The sequence below is a fragment of the Hakea prostrata genome, chromosome 5, assembly GCF_041222555.1.
Source record: "Hakea prostrata isolate BN-2017 chromosome 5, UWA_Hpros_2, whole genome shotgun sequence".
Taxonomy (NCBI): Eukaryota; Viridiplantae; Streptophyta; class Magnoliopsida; order Proteales; family Proteaceae; genus Hakea; species Hakea prostrata.
Genome location: NC_142604.1, coordinates 29670338 through 29690231, shown reverse-complemented (window position 1 = coordinate 29690231; position 19894 = coordinate 29670338). Strand labels below are relative to the sequence as shown.

Here is a 19894-nt window from a genome sequence, read left to right as displayed (position 1 = left end):
AGTTGACCATACTTGATGAGACTTTCTGGCACAATGTGAGGATAGCGGTGAAGATGTTTGAGCCTATAGTGCATGTGTTGAGGATGGTAGATCAACAAAGAAAACCTACTCTACAACACATATTTGCTGCAATAGAGAGGATGAAGCAGCAAATTGCTCAGGTCCACCCACACGGCAACAAGAGAGTCATCCAAATCATCAAACTTAGATGGCAGTCTATGTTGCAACATCCACTGCATAAGGCTGGTGAGTTGTTAAGTCTAGTATTTAATTTAATTTTCACTACGTTATGTTATCACACTATTAAGCATTAACTATTCCCTTTTATGACATACTTTTTCTTACACAGCATACTATTTAAATCCCAAGTACCATTACAAGGACAATCTTGGGATGAGGCAACATTTAATGGATGCCGTCCAAACTGTAGTGGAGAAGTTGGAACCAGATCTAAATAAACAAGCAATAATCCTTATGGAGGTGAGATAGTGATTTGAATAATTTGATATTCACAATTCATATTTTATACTAAGTCATTAACATAGAAAGTAGTAACTAGTAACTAGTAACTAGTTATTGTTTTTTCTCTTTATATATTAGATAAAGGCATTTAGGGATGCCACTAGGAGCTTCGATCGTTCTGTGGCCGTATTGGGACGGGAATCCGCCCCTGCGGGTAAGTTTATTCATTTATTTCATAATACATTTAATTATTATATTTTATCTTTAATTTAGTTATTTAAGTATTAAAATGACTGGTAGTCTATGTTTGTTGTAGTTGAGTGGTGGTTGCAATTTGGATGTGATTCACACCACTTGAGTATGATTGCAAGCAAAGTGCTCTCCCAAACATGTTCTGGTTGTGAGCGAAACTAGAGCACCTTCAGCCTCATTCACTCGAAGAGGCGCAACCGATTGGGTGTGAAGCGTCTAGAGGACCTTGTCTACATACACTATAATATGAGACTAAGAGAGGATCATATTAGACAGGGGATGGACAAAGAGAGTACCAATATTGAGTTGGTCGATATATTTGAGATGGATGATGATGATAACCCAATAGTTGACTGGATCGGGGACAGTGGAGAGCCATTGCTAGATGAGGAGGGAGGTCGTCCTAGTAGATAGATTGTAAAGGAGATGGGGGCTGATGTGGAGGACTTTATGGCGAGGGAGGGGAGTGCACATGCAAAGCCCGTCCGTCCCTTCGTGCCACACCCAAGTGCATCAACCCAGAGTGAGGATTTGATTGTTTGGTCCGACACTGAGGATGAGGTGACTCAGGCCTCCGGCGATGATGACGATGGCGGTGATGGAGGGGATGAGGAGGGTGTGGGACCTCGTGATCAGGATTCAACTAATCCTAGGGACAGAACACCACCACCACCACGTGAGAGTCAAGGGTGGGGAGGACAACCACCGAGATTCACGGGCGAGAGTCAATTCACCCATGTGACACAAGATTCAGACCATACTGGAACTGCATCTTGAAGCCAAAATGTTTCCTCTACATATTCGAGGAAGGGGAAGGGGAGATAGCACGGCTGTAGCATAGAGGACACGCCATCATATGGGTCCTACCGTCCACCCGATGTCGAGAGCTTGGTGGGATCTATGAGATCGATGAGCATTGATGATGCTAGAAACTCCTCCACCTCCAGAGGATTCGGATGGCATAGGCCTGCAAAGTCCTCATATGATACTGTTGTGGAGAGTCTTGGTTCTACCGAGTCGACTTATGGTTATGGACCATATGGTGTCACTGTCCCTCTTGGCTATCAGATTAAGGGTCATGCCAGTCAGCCACTAGGGGAGCCTTATGGATATGGAGTAGCCTATAGAGCTTATGGTGTCCCTCCCACTATCACCTATCAGAGTCAGCCACTAGGACCTTATCATTATGGACCTTATCCTTCTTTTGAGAGACATGATGCTCTTTCATTTGTTGAGCAGATCTTTCACTATATTCCATAACCACAACGCCCACCACCACCAATTCCTTGTTTGGAGATTCACAACTTCCCACCGTCAAGAAATCTTATGCACATGGATGAGGCCACGTACAGAGATGCAGTTGTTGACTACGTCCAAAACCATATGGGTCAAACATCATGGGACTTGTATTGTCATTTGTATGGGGTGCAGACGGAAGAGGGAGATGAATAGAATAGACAGGTAATTAATAACATTCTCGCTTCTTCTCTGATGTACTATATACTTGGAAAGTTGGATGTTACATTTTCAGTGGTTTTTTTAGTAAAGTAGTAGTTCTATAGTGTTTATTATGCTTGAAATAGGTAGTATGCAAAAATCCAAATCAATTTGAGTGCATATGAGGCCCAAAATTGAGGTTCCAAGAGTCAGATAAAAAATGTCCAGTTTCGGCCGAAATTTTCATTTCAACTGAAATTTCTTCCTTGCTCTACACCCATACTCCTCCTTGTAACCACATCATCATCTGACTCCTCATCGACATCCATGATAGGTCTCTGTAAGACTACCTCAACAAACTCCCTCCACTATCTTACCTTCCCTCCTTTTAGATTGGTTGCAATGGCTTGTTGTACTTCATAAGGCACCTCAGCACAGTTGGCCAAATCCATGAATCTCCCACCAAGTGTTGTTTTAATCTGGTTGCACCACCAGAAATTTAACACCATCAAGAAATATTTACAATTTGACTTCTTATTGGTGGTCAGGGCCTCATCATGTTGCCAAGCGGTGTCTTACACCCTAGTAGTTGTACATACTACTATCACTACTAACTCCATGATCAGCCATTTAAATTGATATACATCACAAATTCCCACATATCAATAGAATAATCAAAGTAAACAACTAAACCATTCCATCATACTAATATATTCAACTCTAAACTATTATACTAATATAATAACATATCCAACATCCAAAAACACTAAACCAAAGGAAAAATATTTTTTGATTAATTAAAAATATAAATTATATATACATATATATTATATATATATATATATATATATATATATACACACACACACACACACACTTTGTTCTAAGAACACAAACATAGAATGCTTATATATTAACATGATCATACTTCTAAAATACACAACAAAACATAAGAATCCCCTTCCAATGGAGTCTAACATATATTAGAATGAGTTTTATAACCTAATTGTGTTTCAATATTTTTATTTTAAAATCCTAGAAAATAAATTTTACTTACAACAATTCAAAATAATAATAATAATAGAGAATTAAATATTTTTCCATGAGAGTGTAAATCAGCAAGATGTTGAACCGTGAAATTTGATTACATGAGTTTGCAACCCTTCCAATGGGTCAAAATTTCACCTTATTTGAACTACTCCTTCAAATGGCCTTGATTAATCTTCTTTTCATGATGTAGACATGAAAAGAAGTGTTGCAGGTCAAGATCCAGCAAGAATCCGGCAAAAGATCTAGATAAAATCCAACTTGGGAATCTCTCAGCGAGATGGAAGCCGAAAGAGGCAAGACAGGGTTGAGATAAGACTGACTCTCGCCCTGTCTTGATAGAAATGTGATTTCTCAATTGAGATTTCTGGCTTTTTTGAACCCAACCAGAGTCTCATCTCGACATGGCCAAAAATCAAGATCTTGTGAGATCTCTAACCATGCATACAATGGTACAAGAACCATCATCTAGAGCAAGCAGAGGTAAAACAAATTGGTGGCAACAGAAAATCAATGATTGGTGACAGACTGAAACTAGAGCCAGGGTACTTATTGGGCAAACTTCTGTGGTGTGACGAAGATTTTGCATCACGGGTAATGGGTAAGAGAAAAAGCACAACTCAGGGCCTAATCCACAATTGTAGAAAAAGGACAATGGGTATGGTTCCAATCAAGAAATTAATCATGGATTTTGAGATTGATAAGAAATGTTATTTTCTGTAAAACCATTAATGACTGGCAACCCAGGAAATTTGTGGTCACTAAGCTTAATCAAGGAATTTTCGGACTTTTAACTTGTCAAAGCAACTACTAAAGTAACAAAACTAAAAAAGGTTATCCACCTACTTTAACGAATATGTTTGTGTTCTTGATTATTTTCTACCAAAGTGATTAAAAACCAAATACTATTAATGCACACTGTTACAAAACCACAAGAGATCATAAAAATAAGCTGTGTTCAAACTAAATCCTAGTGCAGTGATTCAAACAGATAACCTGCAAGTTCCAATCACAGAACATTTAATAGTAATGAGACATTAATAAATACTATATACAGAAACAAAACTTGGAACTGGAGATGAATAACTGTCAATATCACCCACCAGTAAGAGTTTTTTATGTTGTTTTCTTTGTGGAAGAATTCCAAGTGCATCCAGCATGGATTCGTCAAGTTCTACAAAAAGAAAGAGAAACTTCTAAAATATGAAAATGCACAGAGTACTAAAGTCATTGACGTTCAGTAATATTAACCTTTTGTTTGCAGCAGCGTAGCCAACACGCACAAAGAACTCAAAACTTGTGTGTCACTCCCACTAAAGATGTATGATAGCAATGATTCCCTACACAAAAGATGAGTGAATCACAACAAAGAATCATTCAGGCAGATAAAAATGAAGATGTTGATTAGATATAAAACTAGGAGGTAAAGAGGTTGAAGAATGGAATGGAGAAAAGAATTTCCAATCAAGCAGTCATCTTTAAATCATCATAAACATCCAATAGAAAAGGGGCGAGCAGTGACACTCTTAAAGTCCACTGAACACTGAGTCATTCACTAGTATTAGAGAGAGAAACAGGAAAACAGCCAATGAAGTCTCCAAATTTCTATCTGGCTCAGACCAGCAGCTGAATTGGGGATTGCAACTAAGTTTTGATATATCAAGTAGCATACGTAGTAACATAGAACAAAATTCGGTCGAAACTCGCGAAATTTCAGTCCCATTTTGAGAACCTCAAAACAAAAACTTGGGGACCCAAAAAAATTCCAAGTTTCAATCGAAACCGTCAAAATTTCGTCGAAACCTAGTTCAACCCAGCTGGACCAGCTGGTTCATGAGAAAAAAAAATTCCCAAATTTCGTGGAAACCTGAGACTTTTTCTTGCAAGTTTCGTAGCTTTCCCAAATTCTACTTAGTTTAAAGCCTCTTGATTCCAAAGATGCTCTCCATGATTCTAATTTGGTATTAATCCCCACTTGAGTCTCATCAATTAACATAATATCATCAACAAAAAGCATACACCAGGGGACCTCATCTTAAATGTCTTTTGTTAATTCATCCATTACACGTGCGAATAAATATGGTTAAAGTTGATCTTTGATGTAGCCCAACTATAATTTGGAATTCACTACTTTGTCCCCCCACTATTCATACACTTGTCACCAAACCATCATACATATCCTTAACTATGTCTACACATTTACTTGCAACACTTGTTTTCTTTAGTACTTGCCAAATTAACGCTCTAAGAACTCTATCATAAGCTTTGTCTAGGTCAATAAATACCATATGAAGGTCTTTCCTAAATTCTCTATACCTTTCCATAAGTCTCATAATTAGGTGAACAGCCTCCGTTGTAGATGTTCCCAGCATAAACCCAAATTGGTTCTCCATAATTATAGTTGAGTGTCTCAAACGGGTTTCAATTACTCTCTTCCATAATTTTATAGTATGGCTCATAAATTTAATGCTCCTATAGTTATTACAACTTTGAATATCTGCCTTACTTTTGTAAATTGGAACCACGATATTTCTCCTCCATTCATCCGGCATTTCCCTGTGCTCATAATCTTATTAAACAACTTAGTCAACCAAACTAGTCTATGGGTTCCTAAGCTCTTCCATACCTCTATTGGGATTTCATCAGGACCTTGTCTTGCCGAATTTCATCCTCCTTAGTGCTTCTTTTACTTCGAACATCGAAATTCTCCGTATATAAGTTTGAAAATTGGTGCCTTGGTGAATGGTGTAATCATCTAAATCTTAGGTGCTTGAAGTATGCTCATTTAGTAGAATAAAGAAATAGATTTTTCATCTTTTCTTAATGTCCTCATCACATACTAGTACTTTACCATCTCCATTTTTAATACATCTAACATGGTCAAGATCTCTACACTTCCTATCCCTCATTATAGTTATCTTATAAATAGATTTTTCCCATTCCTTCATGCCCAACTTATTGTATAACTCTTTAAACTTCTTTTTCCTTGTTTTTCCCGCAATTTTCTTAGTTTTATTTATATCCAACCTCTACCTTTAAAGATCATCCAACATCCATGATTCTTTGCCATGTCTTAAAATTAGCTTTCTTATTCCTAATGGCAGCTTGAACCTCACTATCCCACCAAGTCTCTCTATAAGAATGGAGCTTTCCTTTTAATTAACCTAGGACATCTTTAGCCACCTTTTTTATACACATAGCCATCTCATTCCACATCACATTAGTATCCCCCTTAAAATCCCACTTTCCTTGTTTGAATACTTCATTAGCGAAGGATTTCAAGCACTCTACTTTCAAGTTCCACCATTTTATCCTGGGATAGTTAACCTTGCACTTTTTATGAGTTTTTGAGGTTAGGAACATATCCAAGACCACAAGTCTATGTTATACAATTAAGCTTTCCCCTAGTATCACCTTGCAATCTTTGCACATCAATTTATCAATCCTTCTAGTTAGGAAGAAATCTATTTGGCTTCTATGATGTCTACATTTGGAAGTAATTAAATGTTCCACTCTGTTTTTTAAGTAAGTATTTACAATAGATAGATCAAAAGCAACAACAAAATCTAAAATTGAGATCCATTCCTCATTCCTCTCTCCAAAACTGTATCAACCATGTACACTCTCATAGCCTCTTTGATCTTTTCCAATATATCCATTTAGATCACCTCCTATGATAATCTTTTCTCCTTGACGAATTCCTTGAATTAATCCATCCATATTTTCCCAAAATTCTAGCTTTAGACTTTCATCCAATCCTACTTGAGGTGCATATGCACAAATTATATTTATGAACTCTTTCTCCATTACATGCTTGATAGCAATAATCCTATCACCCACTCTTTTAACATCCACCTCATCATTTTTAAAATCTTTATCCACTATTATACCTGCTCTATTTTTATTAATTTTATCCTCAGTATACCAAAGTTTAAAGTCATCCAACTCTTTAGCTTCTTTTAACCTTCCAACCAAAAAAAAAAGAAAATTCCAACGCATAAAGACTCAATGAAATAGGGGCAACAGCAATATAAGTGGATCAAACAGGAGTCCAAATAATATCTTTTCTATTTACCAGAAGATAATACCTCGCAGCCAATTCCAGTTATTAGGTAACCGATAGCAGCAAATTAAACCCAATTCAAACCTCTATTTACCAAAAGAATAAGGGGTTGAGGTCGATTCCAGTAAATAGGGTATCATCCATCTAGAATAGCGAAGGCAATAATTGGACAGCAGTAGGGACTTATCCATCTAGAACAGTAAAAGCAGTAATAGGACCATAGAAAAAAATTTGAGGGAAACTCAAGTTTCGACAAGGTGAAAATGGGAAACCTAGGTGGGAAATTGGGAAATTTCGAGGAAACTTTGGACTTTTTTGTGCAAATTTCGACAGGTTTTAGGGAGTATTTTAGGGTGGGACTCTGCATTTAAGCTAATTAGAGTACAAAGAAGACATTGGTTGTATTTTGCTAAAAAAATCAATGTAGATATGTCATTTAATGTACATAACATCAATGTAAAGTTGTCCGAAAAGTACACAATAAACTTAACTACTTAAGTACATAACATTCAATATATAATTTCTAACTTCAAAACATCAAATAGAAAGTAACTGACAATAAAAGGAAAGTACAACTCAGTGCCAAGAGAAGTGCCTTGGTGGATCCATCCTATGAGCCGAGCAGTACTATGCCTATAACATCCTCTCCTCCAACCAACAAACTTAGACATCCCATAACATTGTATGCCTATGGTTTTCAAGGTAATCGACAACTATAACTTTATATGTCTGGTCATCAACATGCCTAAGAGAACCAGTCTGAGGGAATACACAATTTGGATAGGAAAATCCTGATGGAGGGGGTATTTGGGGAAACATGAAAGAAACAAAAAAAAAATTGAAAATATGGGAAAGCTACGAAACTTACAGGAAAAAGTCCCAGGTTTCCACGAAATTTCCCAGGATTCCACGAAACTTCCCATGTTTCCACGAAATTTCCTAGGTTTCCACAAAATTTCTCATGTTTCCCATAAAAGTTGGGAATTTTTGTTTCTCATGAACCAGCTGGTCTAGCTAGCTGGTCTAGCTAGGTTGAACCGGTTTCGAGGTTTCGACAAGTTTTGACAATTTTGACAGTTTCAATCGAAACTTGGGATTTTTTTCGATCCCCTAGTTTTTCATTTCAAGGTTCCCAAAATGGGAAATTTAGGTAGAAATTTCGCAAGTTTCGACGGAATTTTGTTCTATAAATAGGACAGCAGTAATCATGACAATAAATCAGGCATCCAAACAGATCCTTAAACAAGTAATCCAATGAATATCATAACCCAGAGAGCTAAAAGAAGAGAACACAGGCAAGTTGCAATAATTGTAAAACCAAAAATAAACCAACTTATCTGAAGAAACATCAGCACAAAATCCTTCGCAATTGTGAGAGAAAAAGAACAGAGATAGGTTGTGTGGTGGTAATGATAGGTAATTCGGTAGCTCCTTTAGGGTCTTAGGTTGTTGCAGAAACAAGATCACTTCATGCTTTTATTTGAAGAAGGATCGAAAATATCATTAATGCAGCAAAGAGTTGTTGCACACCAGGTAGAGAGAGGGGAAAGAGAGAGAGAGAGAGAGAGAGAGAGAGAGAGAGAGAGAGAGAGAGAGAGAGAGAGAGAATATTGAGAGAGACCTAGGCTGATTAAACCTATTATGATACCGTGATAGATTTTCAGCCTAAGGGTTGAAAGGAAATTCAGAAAGAAGAATAGAAGAAGAATGAAGAAAAAGGAGAGGAAGAGAAGAGGGAAGGAGCTTGCATTTATATTTTGGCTCTCCCCTGATACTTTATTTATAATGTAAAATCAAGTCTCAATTTAGGAAAGTTTCCTAAACTGAATTACAGCAAAAAGAAAATTAAATATTGCATAAAATCTCACAAATCTACTAAAAAAAGAAACCAAGAAGAACAATAAAGAAAAAGGAGAAGAGGGAGAGGGAGAGAGCTTGCATTTATATTTTGACTCTCCCTTGAGACTTCATTTATAATGTAAAATCAAGTATTAGTTACTTTCCTAAACTGAGTTACAACAAAAAGAAAATTACATATTGCATAAAATCTCACAAATCTACTAAAAAAAAAATCATCCTAGGAAGATTACTTGTCAAACCAAGCAACAAGAAAACTAGAAAGTAACCAAAATAGCAAGCAGCTAAAATAGAAACAAAAGGAAAATATAAAGTATCCGAAAAGGAAACTCCATGCTGCAGCTCCAAAACTTGAGCAAATCTCAACAATTTCAACCCCAAATATTAGTACAGTGATCGTTTTGGGCTTAAACAAGGCGCTGCTTGAGGCCATGATGATATGGTTGCAAAGTTGGAGCCAGACTCAACATTTTAATCGTTGTGTAACAATGAGGTAAGATAGTAGGGAATTAGGACTTCAGACTTGCATTGGATTCTTGCAAAAATTTGGCTAACCATCATCATAAATGATTGTAAATAACGAACTTTTGGGACGCATTTAGGTCCTTTGGTTCAGATGCTGTTGTGAAGTGACGGGCTATCAGTAATCTAGTTTAGATGCATAACTCATATATAATTATTACATTTTATAAACTTATGGATTATCTATTCACTTAATGTTTTTCTCATAATGCACCTGAGTGTTGGGTTCTCTATAGTTCGAGTGCATCGAAGTTCAGGAAAGTGGCAATCAGGGTCCTCTCCCAGACGTGCTATGCCTCTAGATGGAAAAAGAATTGGAGCACATTTAACTTGATCCACTCAAAGAATAGGAACAGATTTGGGATTCAGTGCTTGAATGATCGAGTGTTCGTCCACTATATCATTTCGATTGAAGATGCAATATATAAAGGACCAGGAGGAGAGTAGGGGGCAGCAAGAGACCATCAAGCACTCTGATATCTTCAAGGTGGAATCAGATGATGAGGATCCCCTCACTGATTGGGTGAGGGATATGGTGGAGGGAGGCTTGACCCAAAGATTGTCGTCATTCGAGGGTTGATGTTGATGCATTCATGGCATCCATGGAGGGGCAAGTACATGTACAACAGGTAGCTGGTTTTGTGGATTAGAATTGGATGATGCCACACACAACAATGATTTTGTGCCTTCCACAAAGGCATGGGATCTGGATGAGTGGCTCCTAGTCAAACTCAACACAAGGATGATGATGATGGTGGTGGTGATAATGGGGATGGAGGGAATGATGAGGCTACAGATGATGATGATGATTGGATGATGATGGTCATGTGGTGGATGAGCACTGCCAAAGCATATGGCAATTCCACTACCAGAGACACAGGTGCCCCCTAACGATACACTAGGGAGACACAGTTCAGCCAAGCCATACAAAAGGATGTAGATCATGGTGGAGTAGCATCTTGTGGTCGTACTTCGACCTACTGCTGGAAGCGGAAGGGAACACATCATCAACGTGGATATGAGGATGACACATCATCATACGGGTCTTACCATCCTATGGATGTGGGCAGTTTGGCAGGCCCGATAGGATCCATGAACTTGGATGAGTCCAGAGGCTCCACAGCTAGAGTATTTGGAACTTGGAGACCTAATGATTCCAAGTTCCACGACAATGGTATGGAGAGCGCCGGATCTACATATGGGCCTTATGGTTATGGACCTTATGGTACCCCTCCTTGTTATCAAGCATTGATGGTTGTAGCTGACAGAGGTGGAAAAGTGGGTGGTCAGTCCAGTAATAAAGTCAAGAAGAAAGAGGTGAAAAGTTGGCCGGTTATCTAGGCTAAGCAGAAAGAAATGTAGTGATGGATGGCGGTGAGTCTGTGGCTTCAAACATTCCTTCAACACTACCACAAGAATAACTGCTCTAGCATGATGCAAACTACCCTTATTCATAATGGAAGAGTGAGTACAAGGATTACAGAAATACCAATAGGGCAACACAAAATAAATACCTATAGACAATTCTACCTTTATATTCAAATCATACATCAAGAACTCAAACATGAGGGCCAACCAGTCCCTCTAGGAGCTGCGTTGGCCCAAGATCTAGGGGAGTTATTTTAATTTCTTTTTCCAGCTCAATGTCCATCTTGGAGAAATATTTGATGGCTATTAGCGCTGGAACTTGCTGTCTACCTATTTAAGGCCTTTAGAACGATGTATACTGTCTTCACAGAAAATATACTCATACAAAGTAACCAACTCATAAATTCATCTTCAAACAAATAAAATAAACAGTACAAGAGTCAAAACTTAAATTCATGTTCAAACAAATATAACAAACAGTACAAGAGTTCAAAACTTCAAACCACAATTAGGTGGTGTGGTGGAGTGTGCATTCAAGAATCCAGCCAAAAAATTCGAAGAAAGTTGAAGAATGGAGCTTCCACCAGAGAACTAGGTGAAATGTGCAGATATCGGCAAGATCGAGAAGAGGCTGTTTTTATACTGCAGTTTGGTTGGCCCTTTTTATGTTGCGCGTTGGTTCAAACCTAGTTGAACTGAGAACTTGGTTCAAGATCTTGCATCAGTTGAATTTTGACTGGGTTATTTCATTTCCCTATTTCGACCATAATGTCATCTATCTATCTGAAAATTGAGATAGGATCATAAGTTCAGGATATCTGACCCCACTCAAATTACCATAAAAATATATGAATACTTTTCCATACTTTCGCCTTTTAGCATTGTTTTACAATTTTATATTTCAGAACTTTCTAGATAAAAAATAATAAAAATAAAAATAAAATAAAATACAGTATTAAAAAGTTGAAAGCTGCACCAACTGACAAAAAGCCAATGTTTGTTCTCGAACTAGGATGTGCACTTTTTAACCTTTTCGAGATTTAGTTTTTTTCAGCCACTTTTATTGGTTTCAAACATGAAAGCAAATGGCAATCCAAAACCACTGGTTTTGACCAAAACAACTTGGTTTTTTAGATCACCAAGATGAGTCAAGGGCTGAAAAATGCTTGGGTTACACCTTGTTTCTCAAATTTTAACCATATTTTGATGCTTTCGACCCTACAAACCTACATATGTTTGATCGATCCCATTGGAGACTTATAGAGACCTGACGGGAAGTGTCAAATGTACCCATTGGCCCTTAGTTATGCTTAACATCATTAAAGTAAATGCATTTGTATTTGTACTTCATTTCTATTATATTTGTATTTCATTTACTTAAAATACTATTTGTAAATAGGAAACAACCACTCATATAAATCCAATAAAAATAGTTACAAAATCAAATTCTAAAGGAAAAAAAAAAGAAGAAGAAGAAGAAGAAGAAGAAGAAAAAGAAAGAACGAAAGAAAGAGAGAGAGAAAGAAAGAAGTCAACCTCCCAATTCAAGATCTAGATTTTTTTATGCTTTTTTTTTAACGGTAGGTACAATTTTCAACTTTTAAATGCTGGAGATTTTACCAAATATAAAGATTTCATAAATCTTAATTTGGTAAAGCATTGCTAAAAGCCATAGTAGTAATATATTCATTTGTACCAATATATGAGAAAAATATTTTCATTGAGATCAAGATATCTTCCCCCTATAAAAATAGTTACAAAATCAAATTCTAAAGGAAAACAACAAATAAAAAAAAATAAAAAATAAAAATAAAAAAAGAGGAAAGAAAGAAAGAAAGAAAGAAAGTCAACCTCCCAATTCAAGATCTAGATTTTTTTATGCTTTTTTTTTAACGGTAGGTACAATTTTCAACTTTTAAATGCTGGAGATTTTACTAAATATAAAGATTGCATAAATCTTAATTTGGTAAAGCATTGCTAAAAGCCATAGTAGTAATATATTCATTTGTACCAATATATGAGAAAAATATTTTCATTGAGATCAAGATATCTTCCCCCTACTCGATCAAGGTCTTACGTTTTGTCAAAAGGAGGTATGTTCAACTCAATTGGTTGAACAACCGAGATCTTGAGTGGACCATGAATTCCACTGAAATGGGGTAGTTTTTTAATTCGGCCTATATCCCCCTTTTAGAAAAACTGAGATATCTTGTGAGTTCTTGACCTAGATATGAGGTAACCAGAGAAGCATCCGTACCAACTGAAAAAGGAAACTAGAGCTATCAAAATGGATCAAGATACATTAAACAAACAAAAGATGAAATTCAACTACTAGCGACTACCAAAATTAACCTACCTCAAAGTCAAATGTGGATTATCACAAGAATACTGCAAGCCGTCTCCAGGATGAATTTGAGAACTAGATGAGTTTGCTACAACTATTCTTAGACATTGAGTACCTGCCTCTGAGTGACAAGCATCATTATCAAGCTGTTCGTTTTCATGTGCAGAAACATGATCCAACATACAGCCATTGGGTTTAGTTTCAGGAATTGGAGAAAACACATCCACGGGGCAGAAAAGAGCAGCCGCAATACTATTTGCCAAATCCTTAGCTTTAACAATGTGCAAGATGCAACAAAGTAAATAAAGAGATGTAGAACGACTCATGCATGTTCCCTATATATGCAAAGCCAAAAAAGGGTAAGAAGATATGCATAGACTCAATATACTAGAACAGTTACACCAGAAAAAAATAATTCACATAAACAAAATGTGTGCAAGTAGAGGCAGATGGTAAAGAAGGATACATTAGTATGGTCCATATTCAGGGAAGTGAGAAGCAAAGGAAATATCAGAATCTGCAAAATGTTTTCTGTTATTGATCTTCCAATATCAGGAATCCCTGCAGAAATGACATCACTAAAATAATACAAATAATCTTCAATTTCTTCTACAGCAACAAGAATGCAAGAGGTTGATTCTGGACCAGGATTCCTGTCACAGTAGCCAAAGAGTGCTTATCAGGTGATAACAACGAAAAAGAACATAAGAAAACATGGTTAAGCCAAAAAAGTCTGAAGGAAAATGATGCAACTGTTCACATCAATATTTATCAGCACCACAACACATACGTTGAAGCTTCAGATGCCCATCTATCCAAGCCGATGCACTGCTCCCGGAAGTATGAAATCAAATTCGAAAAATAATCTGATTGAGGCGGACTATTGACATATTTGTTCACAGATTCATCTCCAACTGAGAAGTAAACATGATAAAGATTGGATGCAATTGCAACTTAACTGCGGCTCAATAAACGAAAGAATGATAGTAAACAAAATCAGGAACTTACGATGGTAGATATTCAATGTCAAAGCACGTACAGCAATACGAACCATGTTCTCTTCATGAAAAGCAAACCTTATTGCCTCAATGTACAATGGGAAAGAAACTACCTCATCCTAGATGTACAAAACGGCAGTTAGTTACACAAGCGGAAAAGCAAATGGAAGGAAGAAACAAAGAATGGATGTGTCCAATTGCCAAGCAAAGAAAAGAGGAAAGGACTCATTATTTGATCTCCTCAGCCACTATTAAAGGGAAGCTTGACCAACCTAACAAACAGTACAACATCCATCAAAGAATTATTAACATGTCAAGGGGCATTTATCACTACTGTTAAACCATGTGACAACTGGGGAAGCCCCTTTAGTGGGTTATCTTATTGCTTATTTGTTTTCTTATTCCTAATCTACTTCAGCTTTATTTATTCTTCCCAGATGCTTAAGTGGCCCCCTAGACACACCCCAATGACTAGGAAATGCTTAACAACTAATCTGATACTCTGATATCAGCAAATAAAAAGAAATCCAAGAGTTGACATTGCAGGACGATTCTTAATTCTAGAGACCCAACTAGACTGAAGCAGGATTTGGCTGAAGGCTACAGTGATATTGCCTATTGCACCAAGGTTCCTTATGAGGTGCAGCATGCTATTGCAGAAAATAAAGAGGAAGATTAAAGAAAGTCAAATGGAAATGGTAACAACAAGAGTTATGATGAGCCCATATTAGAAGGGGCACCCGTAGAAGTAGATATAGATTCTCTGACAGAAATTGTAGACCAACTTTTGAGTTCCAGTTAGTGAATAAGTGGAAACAGTACAGGCAAGGATTAGTTGCTACTCAAAAATCTTTCCATCTCCAAGAGCATGAGCATAGATACCATAGTTGTCAAGGCAAATAGGCAAAACAAGGCACTGGAGAAGGTTAAAAATTAAAATACAAGGCAGAACCAATGAAGCAAGCAGGCACTCTGCCTAGGTGATCAAGGTGCTCAGGTCAACCAAAGCACCTACAGACTAGGTGATGCCTTGACAACTATGACAGCTATTACTAGTGAGTCTTAGTGTGGGTCATGGAATACGTATCAGCCTCAAAATGACCATGATTATGGCCAGAAGAGCACCTGTTCTGGATATAGGGCAGTAAATCTGAAAGCAGATTTTAATGGAAAAGAAAATAGAGCAGGCAATAGACAAAGGAAGAAGAAAACAACCAAGAAGGGCCAACGAGGCTATGCTGTTTCGTGTGTACCTCCTATGGCCATAACCTTTATTATAATATTATATGCCCAACTACAAAATGAATAGGAAACGAATCCTATTCAAAAGAAGAAAGCCAGCACTATCGAGTTAGTGCCTCCCTATCTCCCCTTTTTTCTTTTCCAATTTTGCCCTCTCACGGTGCCTATAGTCAATTTTGAGAGCTGCAACCACAATATGATGTAAATCCAAACACTGGGTCAGGTTGTTTTTATGATTTATTCAGTCTCAACCCTGTATACATACAGACGGAAGTTCAACAGCGTGGTGGCAATAGCAGTAGGTCAACCTCATTGCAACCAAAGTATGTTCAACTTGTTGAAGACCCACTTTGGGCTCTGTGGAAGAGTACAACCGAATTTTCAGTAGTATCCTGATATTGGAATCCTAGGTACGCATAGAGAGGCTCACTTGCTTTGGATTTTGGATTGCCATATTTGCATTTCATATAGGAACTAGAAGTGATGTATTAATAATTTAGTATTTGATAATTGAGTACAATTGAGAAATGACAAGTGAGATGGTAACTATGCTAAGGTTGATGTATTTTACAGTTTCACATTTTCTAATTCTTATTCAATTTGTTTTATGTTCCAACTATAATTTGATTGCTTTCTACTTCTAAAGTATGTGTGGAGCATTTCAGCACATCGTAACCTCAAACACAAGGGTCTGAAGTGAAACTCCTATTTGGACTTTCTTTTTACAAAACCTGGTGGTGTGATATTGTTTAGATGGCCATACACCAAGTTCCAGGCGCAAACTAGGTCAAAACCTACTGAAATCATCGAGCTCCTAGAAAAGGGGGGTAGCGGGGAGTTGAACCAATTGCAAGATCTCAATAATGTGGTCTACCCAATTGAACTCCAAAACCAAGCTCTTGAACCATCTATTACTACCGGCCTGCGTCACTACTGCAGCTGCTCCTTGGAATGAAATGTTGAATACTTTCAGTTGATTCTGATGTAACCCCCACCAGATTGAGGGCCAGTCTCCAGGATTAAGTCAATTGAACTAGCAGTACAACCAGGGCTCTGGACACCTTGCAATTAGGTTTTCTAGGGCAATTTGGAGTGGACAACCCTGTGGTTAGGGTTTCTAGAGGTCTAGGGGACTTAGGGTTGATGGAGAAGAAGAATAGGGTTCGGCCAAATGGTTTAGGGTTAGGGTTTTGATAAAATTAAATCTGATTTCTGCAACTTTAATGTTCAGATTTAACTCTAGGAATTCTTGGGTCCAAACAACTAAGGCTTTCTCAATTTCTAGGGTTTAGGGATGGGAAGGTAGAGTAGAAGGGAAAGATGATCCTAAAGTGGAATGGGATTGGGATGAGGCATTTGTAAAGTATGATTTGCAAACTAAGAGTTAGGATTGCTAGGGCTTTAAGAGAAAAGAGGAAATTAGGTTTTCATAGGGTTTTGGGGAAAGGGAAAGGGCTCAGATGGGGATCAAAGATAGGGAAAGGGTAGGGGAGTTTGGTTTCTAATGGGGAGCAGGTATTGAATAAAAGTGTTTGGGGAGGCATTAGGGTCGGGAAATTCTGGTTTTTAGAAATCTGGAGACCCTTATGCTGCAGCAAGGAGAAAAGAAGAAGAAGAAATAGGGTAGGGAGGTCTGGGGAAAGGTTGCCGTAGGAATTGGAGGAAGGGGCTTGCGAAAGGGATTGGGGCCGGGACTTGCAGAATTTAACGAAACTCCTAATTTAAGAAAGAATCCAATTTGAAATGGGATTCCAACTTTACCCTCCTACTTGGAATGGGACTCTAAATAAAAACTCAAATAACAAAATAAAAGTAGTGTAATAAAACCAGGACCTCCTACTGAGGTGCAGCCGCAGAAGAGAACCAGAAGAGAAGAGGAGACAGAGACGATTCTCTCTGTAGTAGTGTTGTCTCTCACCTCAAGTGTCTTTATTTATAGTAGAAGATTACAGCCCTAAACCAGACCCAAAAACCCATGGGAATCCATCCTACAAATTCTAGAAAAAAAACTGGAGAGTATTGATCACCAACTCCCAGCTTGCAGCATCCTTCCACACAGGCTGGACCAATTAAGGACTGAGCGAAGATGTCTCCAACTTGTTCAGCAAAAGCTACATTGGGAGTAGCTATGACTCCTCTCATGATTGTGTCTCGCACAAAATGCAAATCCACCTCAACATGTTTGGTCCTCTCGTGAAACACTGGATTACTGGCGATGTAGATCGCTGCCTGATTACCATAAAACATTTCAACTGGCTCTTCAACTTCAATACCAACTTCTTTCAGGAAGGACTTGACCCAAAAAAATTCTGAAACCATGTGAGCCATAGCATTATACTCTGCTTCAGCACAAGACAAGGCCACTGTAACTTGCTTCTTACTCCTCCGAGTGACCAAATTCCTTCTAAGGAAAGTACAATAACCAGAAGTGGATCTCCGATCATCTTGTGAACCTGCCCAATCTGCGTCTAAACAAGCACGCCACTTTAAATGTGCATTTCAGTTGTACACAAACCCTTGACGTGGAGCCTTTTTCAAATAGAGTAAGACATGCATAACATCATCCCAATGAGGCTTCTTAGGTGAGTCATGAGTACATGAAATGGCTAACAATCCCTATAGTATATGACAAATCTGGACGACTCCCAGTAAGATATATAGCTTTCCTACCAACCGTCTATATCTCTGAGAGTTCACAAAACCTATCCTCGGTCCTTGGTGAGTTTGAAATGAGGGTCCATGGGTGTATGAACAGGCTAACACCCAAGCAAACCAGTTTCAGTCACAAGTCCAGCACATATTCTCGTTGAGAAAGGCTAATCTCGTAAATGCTCCGAAGAATTTCAATTCCAAAAAAATATTGCAAATTCCCTAAATCCTTTATCTGGAACCCGGTACTCAAAAATTTCTTTACTTCATCAACGCAGGCATTATCATAACAATTATGTCATCCACATCAACAATTAGTAACACAATTCTAGACTTTATCTTTCTTTCATAGACAAAATTATCCAAATAATATTGGGAAAACCACTTCACATAGTACTCAATTGAACTTTTCAAACCATGCTCTTAGGGACTGTTTCGGTCCATGGATTGACTTGTGAAGTCAATATACTTTAGTAGAATCCCCCCCTCCCCTCAGCAACAAATCAAATAGGTTGCTGTATATACGCTTCTTCAGCCAATCTCTATACAAAAAGGCATCTTTGATGTCTAACTGATGAAGAGGCCACCCTAAGTTAGCTGTCAATGACAATAAAATATGCAAAAATTCAAACAGGCTACGGGGGATAAGTATCAAAAAAAAAAATGTACACCATAAGTCTAAGTATACCCCTTTGCAACCAATTGAGCTTTAAGGCGCTCCACAAATCAATCAAACTCATGTTTAATCACAAATACCCAACGAAATCTAACAAGGTCCTTACCTAGAGGCAAATTGACAAGAGCCAAGTATGCCTAAAACGTAGAGCCTCAATTTCAAACTCCATAGCAACTTTCCAACCCGAATTAGAGGGGGGGGTCAAACTTATCATCTTCAGACATTTGATTAGGATCCCAATACGAGGTATCCTCAAATAAAGTAACCTCTGCTGTGATAAATTGACACTTAGCCAGAGGGTCAAAAACTTTGTATCCTTTTTGGTATTGAGAATAACCTAGAAAAATACACTTATGAGCCTTGGTAGAAAACTTATCTTTAGTTGAGGTAAAACATGTGCATAACATACATAGCCCAAAATTTGGGTGAGATAGAAAATAGAGAACTCTAGATAAACAGCTCGAAATGGTGTTGCTGAAAGAAAAAAATCAAACAAACAAAAAAACTACCAAGTATCACTTTGACGGCTCCATTGAGTGGCTCAAAGCCCATTTAGTTGCCAAAGGATACACTCAAACATGGAGTTGATTATTTTGAGACCTACTATATTGTTAACTAATAAATTTGGGTTTGTCTAATCGTTTCTTTTGCAGTTAATTTTGATTAGCCTTGCTACATCTTGACAACAAGCATACCTTTTTATATGGGGGACCATCAGGAGGTCAAGGGTGTTTACATGGAATAACCTCCAGGGTATGTTACTCGGGGAGAATCAACACCTGGTGTGCAAACTGCATTAAGCTACCTATGGTCTCAAACAGTTTTCTCAACACCTGGATTGAAAAATTCATTAAAACTGTTCCTACTTGTGGGTTTAATTGCTGCTACTCGGACCATGAAGTGTTTGTCCTCTGTCAAAAGGACAAGGCCGTTATTATAGTTGTGTACCTAGATGACAAGATTATTTTTGGGAATGA

General features: G+C 37.7%; 1 protein-coding gene across 4 annotated transcripts in view; it reads right to left on the bottom strand.

Moving 5' to 3' along the window:
- The window catches only part of LOC149015797 (CLEC16A-like protein), a 98370-nt gene that overhangs the window by 62650 nt on the left and 15826 nt on the right, over nt 1-19894 (bottom strand). For all 4 annotated transcript variants that reach the window (XM_089155673.1, XM_089155672.1, XM_089155674.1 and 1 more), the window contains exons 7-12: nt 14361-14469; nt 14143-14266; nt 13819-14005; nt 13365-13687; nt 4450-4538; nt 4302-4372 (exon numbers count right to left, since the gene is read on the bottom strand). In XM_089155673.1, the coding sequence (XP_089011799.1) occupies nt 4302-4372; nt 4450-4538; nt 13365-13687; nt 13819-14005; nt 14143-14266; nt 14361-14469 (903 nt within the window). The remainder of the gene's footprint in view (nt 1-4301; nt 4373-4449; nt 4539-13364; nt 13688-13818; nt 14006-14142; nt 14267-14360; nt 14470-19894) is intronic.